The 13,478-nt window shown below is 37.1% G+C and overlaps 1 protein-coding gene across 3 annotated transcripts in view; it reads right to left on the bottom strand.

Annotated features, from left to right (window-relative positions):
- The window catches only part of DACH1 (dachshund family transcription factor 1), a 367,167-nt gene that overhangs the window by 23,790 nt on the left and 329,899 nt on the right, over positions 1-13,478 (bottom strand). For 2 of the 3 annotated variants that reach the window (XM_082075979.1, XM_082075980.1), the window contains exon 10: positions 13,344-13,412. In XM_082075979.1, the coding sequence (XP_081932105.1) occupies positions 13,344-13,412 (69 nt within the window). Of the gene's footprint in view, positions 1-9,241; positions 9,309-13,343; positions 13,413-13,478 lie in introns of all 3 variants that reach the window. The other variant, XM_082075981.1, reaches the window with a different exon arrangement.

Genomic DNA, 13,478 nt, shown 5'->3' with positions numbered 1-13,478 from the left:
GAAAAAATGGAATCAGCTATAGAAAGATTTACATATTGAATGTAGAGGCAGAAGCAAAGATGGTTCAAAGAACAAAGAAAGTACAAGAATCCTCTAGGGCATATTAACAAATTTCTGGGATGGCACATCAAGGGCCAGCTCTCTACTTGGCCAAAAGGCTGCTATCTGAGTCACATGTGGTAAAAAATATCAGATCTTTTCGCAAGTCAGTGGCCTTGGGATTTTTTAAAAAGAAAACAAACAAAACCCTACTTTTTTGTTCCACACCTCACATTTTTGGATCTCAGTCAAACACTATGTAAAATGCAAGCCAGTTCACAGATAACAGGACAGTAAGACCTAGAGAAATTATCCCATGAATATTTGTGTATTTACACTAAAAATGCTAGAACAGTGGAATTAATGTAGCAATAAATATAATTTTATTCAAAATACATAAGAAGCTATAAATTTCCATTTAGTATATCCCAAGTCAATAATGTAACATATCCAAAGGTGTTCTGAGTGAGCAAACAGAGCCTGATTCAATGTCTGGTATGATTTCAGTCATCCTCCCATGTCCTGTGTGGCTTCCAGCTGCTGCTCCAGAAAGGCCTGGATCTTCCACAGGCCCGATTAATGGCATACAGATGTCTCAGATGCCCTGGAGCATCTCAAATGGCACTAGTCATCTACTTCTGGACAACCAAATCACTTTTTAAACAGTGTAAGAATTAATTTCAAGATAAGAATATCTGAACTTCTCTCTGAAAATGTCTGTCCAGAGTTTCAGACATGCAGGCATGAGATGGGAAATTGATTATGACCTTACTTGGTGGATTAGCTCACATGGCTTGCTGAGAAATTTTCTTTGATGCAGGTGGTGGCTGAGAGTCAACCAGGGCTGCTGAATGGGATGGCCACTGTTCATATTTAATGTTTTAAATCTGATTGACTTGAAATTCAAGGTCTTAAATCTAATCTGGATTTGATGTTTCTTTTCACCTACCCACGCTCTAGTACTTTTCAGGAAGGAGCCATGGATCTCTTTTTTTAATAGATTTCCTCCTGTGTGTGCTAAGTGGATCAAGTAACTTACAAGCTACTAGTTTGTAGCAGTAGCTCTCTAAAGCACAGTGCTTTTAGCAGACCTGAAAATTAGTACTGTTATTTTGGCGTAAGAGTTGTGTCCCTCATGCTTCACACAACACATCTCAACAAGGCAAGCGCAACTGTTAGAAAAATCTCAAACCACTAAATATTTCGTGGTCTGTTGATGATGAAGTCTTAATGATTTCATAGAAGAATGCAACACTAATACTGACAGATTAAGTTCTTTTATAAGGAGATGATACACAAACATCAGGCACTTTTTAATCTTTAGAGCAGTTAAAACACCAATGCCAAGAAACAATCTTCTTTATGACAAACATTACAGCTGATGTGATGACACTTTGTCCAAGAAGTAAACATGGCTGAGAGAAAAAAAAAAAAAAAAAGAAAAAGAAGGAGAAAAGGGGCAGCTCTCTACATGCTGTAGAGGCAAATACTGATAAACTGCTTACAGTCAGCAGATCTGGTTCCTCAACCAACCTAAAGAGGCACAGGATTATAGCTCAGTTGAGAATGAACTAGAAATCCACTTTGTTTAGATCTGCTTCATGTAAGCTATAGAAACACCATTTCATTGGAATGATGAAGCTATTATTGTTTTAATCATTTTCTTTATCCTGGTTTAAAGAAGAGAGTCTTTTAGTTCATTCTTTAGAAAGGAAATGGTGATTTGTTTTTCAGCTGATGAGACTATGCTAGAAATGAGTGTTTTACCAGCCTGGTCAGATTTCAGTTACCTTCTGAGTGAGAAGATGAAGGGAACAGAATACTTATTGGAAACATAAATAGGTGGGATGGTGGTTTGCATCCTTCTCAGGTAGCAAGACAACTGGGGTGACCTTGAAGGTCTGTTAGGTAAGAATTCATCCACCCTATTCTTCCTTCTTTGAATAATATGAACTTGGGGGAGAGGGGGAGTAAGAGATGAACGAAAATGAAACAAGTCAAAACAATTCTATATAAAGTCTTAATAGCCTCTTTGGTGCACAATGTGTTTTATTTAATATTCTTATTGTTCTGAATTTTCCCACTTGACTCTGTTCATGCTATGTCATTAATTTTACACATAGTTGCTTTAAAAGTGTACTAAAGTACTATGTTGGAAGAAAGCCTCTGATTGATTAATCATTTATCTCAGTAGAAAAGCCATGAACATATTTGATTTCCAGCAGCTCCATATATATACAGCTATAAAATGAGATGCAAATTGCAATAGATAGCAATTTCAAAGAAAATGTGAAAAAGTTTATGTAAAAGTGTTGAATGGAAAGAGGACTCTATATGAATACTTTGCAACATATCTGTAACTGTTTATTCACTCTATGCCCTTCCTTTGCTTTTTGAGTGATAGATAACAGGATTATGTACCTTAAAGTTTAAAGCTGTAGCTAACAGTGACCTACGAGCACTATGAAACAATTGTCTATTTATAGGTTACTGCCTGCAATCAATACGACCTTCTGTTTAAGTTAATCAATGTTGTCTTTAATTGATTAGCTTGGGTAGAAAACCTGCCAAAGTGCTGGACTCTGAGGCAGGGGGATCAGGAACATACTTATAACTGTTTGGTTTCCATGCATTGCAAGATAATTTCAGTATTTATTCATGGTCAAGGAAACATGAAGCAAAATAAATCTTTATTGCAAGTTTCCTCATCGAGTATTCAGATTTCAACAGTACAAGACAGACAAACTAGCAAGAGATGTCATAAATGTCTGATGTACAATCTAGGTTTAAAATCTGAACTATACTGGATTGTCTGCCAAGCCAAAAAAATCAGTAAAACAAATGTATTTCAAACATGTGAGCTGGTAAAGTTAATAGGGCTTATTCTTCTCAGGGGAAACAAAATAAAATATTTAAATTAGTGTACGGGGAGAGAGCCTAGCACTTTCTAAATGGTATAAAAATTAGAGAGTCTATTTTCAGAGATATACCTTCTGCAACAGTAATGAAATTCAAGGTGGTGCACACAGATTAATGTTGTTATTTATTATTATATATATAATTTCATTGAAGTGCATAGCACTGTACAGATGAATAATAAGTGCATGACCCTGACATTAATACAAGGCGTTACACACTGCAGTCAAAAAGCAGCTGAAGTTTAAGGCACTAATCAGAAGGAAAATGAAGCTTTATAAGTATGTGCTACTGCAAATAGGAACAATGCTTAACCAGCACATATTTTAGGAATACTGAACAAAAACAAAATAGAATTGGGTGGACTGACCAAAGAGAGTCAGCAAAGCAGCTCCACTAAATGTCACTGAGGGTTAAACACTGAACTTCTAACAGTTTCCTCCCTTTAAACACCACCACTAGGTCCGAAAATAATTTTTTAAGCATAAGAAAGACAAAAGTGAAGAGTAATACAGAAAATACACTCCCCTTCAGCTTGTAAAATTGAACAGCATATGTGCATATGTTTTCACCAATGCATCAATTTGTTTGATAAACTCTGGCATGCAGAGAAGGATCAATAACAAGACAGCAGACATCACTCCCTAGAGTGGGTCACTATGACAGCTTTGCTCCATTTTGTTGTCTTTTTCATACTTTTCTGGCAGCTCAGATCACTACTCTTACCTAGAGATGCTAGAATAACCCTAAGGAGGGCAGTCACATTACAGAGATAGTCCTGTCTCATGTCTGCAGTTAATCACAGAATCACAGAATGTTAGGAATTGGAAGGGACCTCAAAAGATCATCCAGTCCAATCCCCCGTCCGGAGCAGGAACACCTAGATGAAGTTACACAGGAAGGCGTCCAGGCGAGTTTTGAATGTCTGCAGAGAAGGAGATTCCACAACCCCCCTGGGTAGCCTGTTCCAGTGTTCTGTCACCCTCACTGAGAAGAAGGTTCTTCTCAAATTTAAGTGGAACCTCTTGTGTTCCAGTTTGAACCCATTACCCCTTGTCCTACTGTTCATTGCCACCGAAAAGAGCCTGGCACCATCCTTGTGACACTCACCCTTTATATATTTGTAAACATTAATAAGGTCACCCCTCAATCTCCTCTTCTCCAAGCTAAAGAGCCCCAGCTCCCTCAGCCTTTCCTCCTATGGGAGATGCTCCACTCCCTTAATCATCTTTGTTGCCCTGCGCTGGACTCTCTCCAGCAGTTCCCTGTCCTTGAACTGAGGGGCCCAGAACTGGACACATTCCATGTGTGGTCTCACCAGGGCAGAGTAGAGGGGAAGGAGAACCTCTCTCGACCTACTAACCACCCCCCTTCTAATACACCCCAGGATGCCACTGGCCTTCCTGGCCACAAGGGCACAGTGCTAGCTCATGGTCATAAAGCTATAGAGAATGAAACTAGTTGTCTGACTGAACTTCAGAACTGTTAAAAACAGAAAACTTCAGGAAGAAATCTGATAATCAGACAGGTAAAAAGAAAAATACAACATCTATCTGTCAGATTGCTGAAAGACACAGTCTCACAAGACATGGTATTTCACAAAGGTGGACAGACCCAACTGTTGACTACTAAGCTGAAAAAAAGACCTTTTCTTGAAAAATTAGATTAAAATTATTGGGGGGGGGGCAGGTTGTGTGGGTTTTCTTTGTTTCTTGGTTGTGGGTTTTTTGTGTTTTCTTTTTTGGTTGGTTGGGTTTTATTTGTTCGGTTTGGTTTTGGGTTTGTTTTTTTCTTGTTTTTTTTTTTTAATCTGTCCTAATGGAATAAGCAGGCTAAGTGGCCTAAAAATCATGGAAAAGTTCATTCCCACAAAACACAGTCCACTGTTTTGTCCTTGCTGCTTCACAGAACCTTTTTGTATTTCTGTAGGTCTAGAATAGTCAGCTGTTTGTTTCCATAAACAGCGTAGCTAAGTAGCAGATGTTTCCTTGGGCAGTTATTCAATATATCTAGAAAAAAAACCCCTTTGCCTTCCAGGCTTCTGACAGCTTTGTTTCCAGCTTCTGACTTCTTTTCCCTGCTGAAATGTTCAACCTTTACAACAGACCCACACAACAGGTGGGCCGTGGGTCTCTTGCAGCTTGAAAAACCATTTGTTTGGCCCATCAGCTGCTGAGAAGCATCATGTACTGTTTGATTTGCCCAGCTGCCAAGAGGCAGCAACAAGATGTCCAGCAGAAAATTCTTATCTCCTAGCTTGTCACTGATCCCTCAGAATGCCTCTATCTCCTAGTCGACCACCTGGTCAACCAGCAGACACATAGCTCCAGATCATAAATGCACACATTGCCTCGCAGGTGGAAGAAGTGGCCTAATAAGAAGAACCTGGGATATTCAGAAGTAATATTTGTCAAGGGGGGTGGGTTGATACAGAAGCAGAAGGAAAATGGGAAAGCAATAATACATGGGAAGCTGGAACAGTGTTGAAATGGGGCAGCAAGAAGGAATGTCATATGGGAAAGTGAAAATGTATTTTCATTCTGAAAATGACCTGATAAATTAATTTGAGGATCCTGGCTCTATACTAACCCCAAGCACCTTCCTGCAAGAAGTCCTATGCAATATAAATGAGTAACAACAAATCCATAGTACTTACTAAGTGGCAATAAAAATGGAATAACTGATGAGCAAGTGTCAATTGAATAAAAATGCAGAATTTACAGGTTGATACATATCAACATTTCTAAGATGTTTTAATGGGAGAAAAGGCAAGAAAAAACTCAGTAGAATATATAAAGCATCAGGTGCTTTTCTTCAGTTTACTCAGTACTGTAGAGAATATATGACCATTGGTTTACATAGCATTATACGGATAGATAACCTCATCTTTGAAGAGTGATGGGAGCAAATGGAATTATTTTTGATTAAGAGGAAGGGGGACACAGAGAGGAAAAGACAGAAATGCAAAGGTAGGAGATAGAAGCCCTAGAAAAAAGATGCAATTATTGAAGGAAGTTTATGGAAGGATAATAAACAAAATGGACTTCAAGTTGGTCATAACAGTAAATATCATGGACAAAATAAATGCTGGAAAGACTAAAGAAAAGGCATTTTGTTCAATGTGCTGCACAGAGAACTGATGTCCCCAGTAAAAAAAAAAAAAAAAAAAAAAAAGATGTCATTTGAGGATATTGAAAACTATTTTTAAAAATTCATTAGTTAATTTGAAAGTAGACTTGCACTGAAAATGTGTCCTATCTATGATTAGCAATCAACAGTAATCTAAGTCTACAAACACAAACTCATATAAAACTTGAAATTTAGAGAACTTAGGGCAAGAAGTCTGATGCAGTTGGAATTGGAAATAAAGATAGGAAATGTGACTGGGGGGTGTGACTGAGACTGGTTAAACACACAGATAGAAACACAGAAACCAGGGCACAGGAAGACACTGAAAGGGAGCTAGCAATAAGAAATGGTTGGCTGACAGCAACTGGGACTGAAAGTTGGAGGACCAAGTGACTTGGACTGACTAGACAAGAACAGGACTCGGTGGTTGAGGTGGAAAGATGGGGGACAGAAAACAGGGGAAGAAAGTCAGGTAAAGGCATCAGAAGATAAATCGCTTAGAGGGAGAAATCTTGACAAGTAACTGGAGATGTGACATATGGATAGAGTGTTATGAGCCAGTATCTGGGGATGTCTGGATCTTGATTAACATGGATATTAGGTGTAAATAGTTAAAACTAGAGGCTGGAATTCCGACTGGATACAAGTAGAAACTTGCATTGAAAAGTAAGACAAAAGAGAGACAAAAAAGAGATTCTAAAATTTGGAAATGGACATCAAGACTGATACAAAGGCCAGAGATGAGGAAGAAACGTTGATGGAGACACTTAGAAGTTGCACGAAAAATTACAGGGAGATTCAGTGCCCAAGAGCATGAAATATATCCCCAGATTTTTTTTATCTCAACAAGTATCTGTAAAACACTCATGGCATAATGGTCATTCCTTAGACCACACTTCTCATACGATACTACCGTTCATTGGTCACTTTGTTAGCTTTATCACTGTGAATCTAAAAATTCAAGTCTATAAGGTTGTCAGAGGTCATCTCACAGCTCAACTTCTGAGTGTGTAGTTTAGTTGTTAAAAGAAAACCCCATGATATGGTTACCTACAGCATAAGGACATCACTCAAATGGGGAAGCAAAACACTCAACTGTTAGGAAATGCCAAAATTAAGATTTAACATATGAAAGAAATTGAGATAATCATTCATACCTCTTCTGTAAAGCATGATGTCTAATGATGAAAGTATTATATATAAACCAGGTATTATATAAAGCATGAGAATCCACACTGAGCACTGAAGATAAAGAAAATATTGGATAGATATCCACTTATTCAACTACCTCCTTGTCCCCTGCACTGAATGAGACAGGGTACTGTGAAAAATACAGTATCTAATCATATAATTAAAGATTATATCATGATGCATACACAAAGACGGTTGAACAAAGGTGCGGAAGACAACCTTAATTCTACCATTTCCTCATTTTGGAATGCTTGACTTTACAGCCTTGATAATGGCCTTTTCCAATAAAGTTTTTGATCTCATAAGAAATATCATCACACAATTTCACATGCTTTTGTCCAAGATTTATAAATCAGAAATGGAACTGTATGCACGAGCTTCACAGAACCACCAAAAGTTCTTTTCAATGTGGAAGTCCTTCAGATAGCTATCTTTCAAACACAAATATAGCAAAAAAGAATCAAGGACTATCGTTTGCTCAGATTATTACACTGATTTTTCTTGTTGAAGAATAGGTTAACAAAGTTGCAAACCAACACAGAATACAATTTAGGTTAGGTTTTCAGGCAAATGACTGAAGTTGTATCCAAGCGATTTTTATTGATGTGGAGGGCAGCTGCAGGGCAACTTTCCCCTAGTACCTAGGCAGCAAAATGCACACATTAGGTTCTTGGTATGGGCAAAGTTAAATCATAATTTCTTTCTCACTTTTCCTCAGTAGCCTTCAAAGGCCTTACAAGTAACTTCAGACAGGACTAAGCAGTCAGTGTGTTGAGTTGCACTTGCTTGCTTTCTCTATTCCTGCATCTGCCCAACATCTCCATTTCCTGCCTTGTCCTTTCTGGTAGGGAAAAAAAATAAATGGCCCTGGAAGCTTTTATATGCATGGTAGTTGAGTGGCTCCTTTTTCTTACATCAGGAAAGCATAAGCTGAGACCACTTAGCATTGCACTTAACTGCGCTGTTAATATGAGCCTACAGAAGAGGTGATGAACTAGAAAAAGGCAAGAAAAATCAGTCAGCGAGAAAGAGTTTAGAAATCATAAGTTCATTTTGCTAAGGGACAGGGAGAGTAAGATAACAGACTCATTTGGAGAAAGGCTGATAATGTGCTAGAAGGCAAAGAAAATATTTGCAGCAGAATAAGGAACTGAGGTATGAAATTTTGATTGACAGACAAAAAGGAACAAAATTCGCGCTAGAGTAGAATGCGTAGTTAAGGAAAAATTGACTGAAAAAAATGAGTAAGACAGGAAAACTTTGAAAACAGGCAAAGTGCAAAGCGTTTGGAACACACACAGACTTTGGGGAAAAAAAAATGATAGGCCTGAGAATTCATGGGAACTGAACAGGGTGAAAAGACTGCTAGCAGAAAATGATGGAGCTGCTTTCAGAAGAAGCTGGGATGATGGCATGTAGAAGTTGGAGATGAATTGGAAGAAAGTAGAAAAGATATAGGCTGAGGCAATTGCTAGAAAATAGGAAAGAAAGGGAGAAGACAAACAAAAAGCAGCCTGAGAGAAAACTGGGTTAAGCTTCCTGTTCTTATCAGGATAGCTTACGGAGGAAAGCACAAAACAATTTGGGAGTGATTTGGCAAGCAGAAGACATGACAAGGACACCATATGAAAAGAATGGTGAATGTGGAAGACAGTGCAGAAACAGAAAATGTTTAGATGAGTTTAGAAAATGCGTAAAGGGAGTGGTGATTAAATGGAATGAAGATAAATGTGCAGGACTTGGGAGGGAAGCTACTGGGAGACAGAAAATCAGGAATGTGGGATTTAAAGAGGAAAAGAAAAAATAATGTAGGCAGACAAACACATGGTAAGTAACCAGATGGCGAAGAAAAGGTCAATGATAATAAGAAAGTAAGAGCGGCAGTAAATGTCATTGTTCTAGTCCTTAGTAAGAGGTCTGGTAACAAAACAGTATATAAAAGTCAAACATTATCTTTGTATGGTACCTTTTTGTGTGGGATGAGGGGGTCTTGGGAAACCGGATTGGGAGCTAGGCATAGGCATCTAGTGAACCTACAATATGTATGGAGAAGAGGATAATCTGCTTTATTATTTTTTTAAACAGAAGCAAGAAAGAAAACATTTAAAACCAGTGTCTACACCAGTTCCTAATAACTTAGTATCTGTTTGTATCTATTAAAAAATACGCAAGTAATATGAGACCCACATTTGGGTTATTTTTTAATGATTATTTGTTAGTATTTTATAGATATTCTAGCAAACTCTTATCTACCCAGTATTAGAAAAATCCGACCCTAAAATATCCACTGCTGATTCTTTTTATAGTCTCATATTCAAATTTCTTTTTATTATCTCTCCAATTTTACAAAAGATTACATTAACTAAAAGTGAATCTGAATGAGTGCTACATGACGAGAAATAGAACAGAACATGGCCCACTTATTGACAAATGCAATTATCTTTACACTTAAATTAGCCCTATTCCTTATTCACAAAAGTACAGTTAAAAATATCAGCATTAAATATCACTTCAAGTTGACAAGTATCCTTTTATCTATAATAGATAATATCTTTACTATTAATTATTATTTCCTTGTGTAGTATTTTCTTAAATGCTGAAATTACACTTAGTATTTCAGTTATTTGACTTGCCCACAGAATGCCGCAGGTTTCCTACTTGTGTTTGCTTAGTTATAGAAGTGCACAGCATGCTAACAGAGTAAGTTGAAAAAAAATTAATGATTATCAATAACGAGACTATTACCCCAGACATGCTTTGATACCAAGATACCGCTATATTTTTGAGAGGAATAAGAAAGGCATAAGTATTTCCCTAGTAAGTATTTTTTTCCCAGAACCTGAAACACTAAAGAGATAGCATTATATTCTTTATTATGGAATATATTGTATATTCTGTATCATAATTCTTCTACACTGCATACTAGAGTACACAAAATATATTTTACAGATGCAATGTAAGGACGTAACTGAAATCTTGCAAAACTGGAAAAAAAACATGGTCTTTGTTGCCTGAATGAAATTTCAAAAAAACGCGTTGGAAAAATCCCAGTTTCACCCACTGGAAAGCTTGTGTGGAGTTTTGCAGCTAAATTCTCTGAGGATCCCATCTGTGCTGAGCATGTTTTATCCCGCTGCTGCAGGAATGAAGCAGTTCTTTACGTGCAACTCTCCCTCCTCATTCCTGCAAACAATTGCCACGCTAAATATTGAGATAAGGACAGAGAAATTGTCTTTGCTTTTCTCTCAGTGCTTCCCTCCCTGATATCCAGACAGACATAGAAGAAACAGAATGTGTACTGAAAGCAGCAGGGAGCTCAATGAGGAGACGAGGGGAAGCAGAGAACACAGAGGGAGATGTGGTACTCAACAGGAGAGGGGTCACGGGGACCCTCAGTGCAGCTGTGGAAATGGCTGGACCAGAGGAGGACGCAACAGGAAGGGTCAGACAGAGATAGGAGGTTGGGGGAAACTGAGAAGAGAAAGAGCTTGTAATTAAGGAATTAATCAGGGTGGCATCAAAATGAGTTCCAAAGGGAAGGCTGGGGGAATGTGGAGTTAAGGAAAAATAAATGCAATGTAATGTATAGCAAGGAAAGAGTGAGGTTAGCCATTGACAAAATGTGGAATTGGAGTGAGGAAGAAGAAACCAGGAAGACCTGGAACACAGAGATGGAAGGATATATGCTAAGGGGGACACAAAGAAAAGGGAGTTTATGGTGAAAGGGAATCCTCTTTCCAATATTGGAAGTGAACACAAACAGTCCTGACATTCAGCATTACTTGTCTGCCATTAACTATTTCTTGAACTATTTCTGAAACACCTCAGCCTGTAAGAGCTGATCCACAAAGACAATAAGCTCCTACAGTTACATTTGTGTTGTACGGTTACATATGGTGGTAGATCTAAAAGTTCTGAACTGTTTTGTGACAATTAAGCTGAATATATTAAATGATAAGAAATTGCAACTCTTTCTTGCTTCTTTTTTCCTTTTCCCTTTTCTTTAAAAAAAAAAACCCTTATCTTAATTATATGTTAAGACTGCAAAGTAGAGACAGGAAATGTCAGAATTAAGGTTGCCTTTGCAATGTGATCCAATATCACAATCAGAATATATTATGGTCCAGTCTTTAATTAAACAATCGTCTGTGGGTTTTGTTGGTGGTTTTTTTCCCCTTGTACCACCTTGGACAGATGAACCAAGGAAAGGTCATCATTACTGATAGTGTTGCTTCTTTGATTTCATTTGTCGCAGAAATGCAAATATATGAAATGAGCATAAGGAGGCAGAGCATAGATGGAAATGAATGGATAATCGTGGTTAAAAAGGTGAAGTGCTCTTGCTATGTAGTTTGGGATAAATCCTTTCGAATATGTACTTCTAAAATACTCAGTAATTATGTGTTGCTCATTTTATAAATGTCCAGCTTGGTATTTCAGCCCGTAAACAAAACTGAATTCAACAGGAACAATGACTTTAAATGCATTGAATGCACTTGCCAACAATGCAAAGTATCCTGAAAAAAACACATCCTTGCTAATTGAAAGTTAAGCAATTTGTCACCTTAATCTTTCTGTGACTCTAGTTCCCAGCTTTCGAATGGGAATACTCCAAACTTCATATCCTTGCAGGAATGTTCTGAAGACAAAGTAATTAATATTTGCAGAGAGCTCAGATACTGCAGTGACTAGTCTAATAGAATAGTGCAATAGGTCTGCCAAGAAATTAGAAGCCTACCTTTGCACCAAAAAAAAACCCCAAATGACTGGATTATAACAAAACAACATAATGACTGGATTCTTACTGAATGAATTACATCAAATGGTGCTTTGAATAAGGCATACATTTTATGGGAAGCAAAGTAGGATTCGGGAAAAACAAACCTCATAACATGTACCCATTTCCCAGGCAACGTTTAATCTGGCATACTCCAGCTTCTGAGTTATTGACTTTGCAGACATAACTTGCTTTAAATCTAAATGTTTTTGTTTATATACATGTGTCTGTCCTGCATAAGAACTTATTGCCTCTTTCGTATTTGTTTATATGCTCAATACATTAAAAGCTTGTTAACTTTTAATTCTGTTGTTACAGCCTCCTTGTGGAACACCAGTAACAACTCTTAAGGAGTTAGAAGAAGTGATTAAATAACACATAGAAGATGTCAAATGATACTGTTAAGATGATTGACTTCGAAATGCAAAATAAAGGCAATTGAGAGTGATTACTGCAGCTAATCATTTTAGGCTTGCCTCTGAAAAATGCACCTTCATTTACAATTGAAAACAAATGCTATTTTTACTGTTTAATATTCATGTAGGTAGATTTAGCCTGTTGACTGGAGAAGATATTATAACATAAATACCACCTTAAAAACTTGCTATTTACTAATGTCTTGGTGTTTGCAATATATATATATATATATATATACACACACACACACACATATATATATATATATTTAGATTCACAGGGGAAGTAATATGGCTCTCTTTAGTATTTCATATATAAATTTACTCAGCAGATTTGTTTTATTAAAATGTAAATAATGGGATATGGTAAATGAAAAATCCAAGAAGGGAATAAACAGATTATTTATCGTTAATGCTTGAAGTAGCTTATTGAAACATACCTTTCAGTAACTGCCACTGAATATTAGCTATGAAATTCTCATCATGCCTTGAATGTTACCCATTAGGTTTAGCCATTTGTATAGTTAAAAGGCTCAAAATGTTTCAAATATACCTTTAAAAACATTGTTATCTCAAATCTAACTATATATATTCAAAAAACTGCATTCAGCATGTCTGAGATTCAACCCAATATTGTTTCAAATTAATTATTCTACTTTAATTGCTCTGTATAAACAGAAATGACCTATTAATTTAAAGAAAATCTATCAGCACAGAATGTATTCTCTCTTATAAACAAGCAAGATGAACTTGACCTTGTTTGAACTTGTTTTGATGTGGCCCAGATGGTAGGCTACATGCTTGAATAGCAGTCTAAAGCTGAGGAAAAACTCATATAGCAAGATCTAGATTTATAGCCTTTTGCAAATTCCTACCTTGTATTGTCCTTTCAGCATCTGTTCTGCCCCCGCTGCGGTCAGCTTCTATCTCTGGGGTCAGAGAGTCTAGAAACACAGAAAGGTAAGACTGACACATATTTCATTTGATTCTTATAGCCCTTTTTACAACCT

Source organism: Streptopelia decaocto (genome assembly GCF_964273445.1).
Source record: "Streptopelia decaocto genome assembly, chromosome: 1".
Taxonomy (NCBI): Eukaryota; Metazoa; Chordata; class Aves; order Columbiformes; family Columbidae; genus Streptopelia; species Streptopelia decaocto.
Note: the sequence above shows the minus strand (reverse complement) of the source record. Positions and strands in the feature narration are given on the sequence as shown.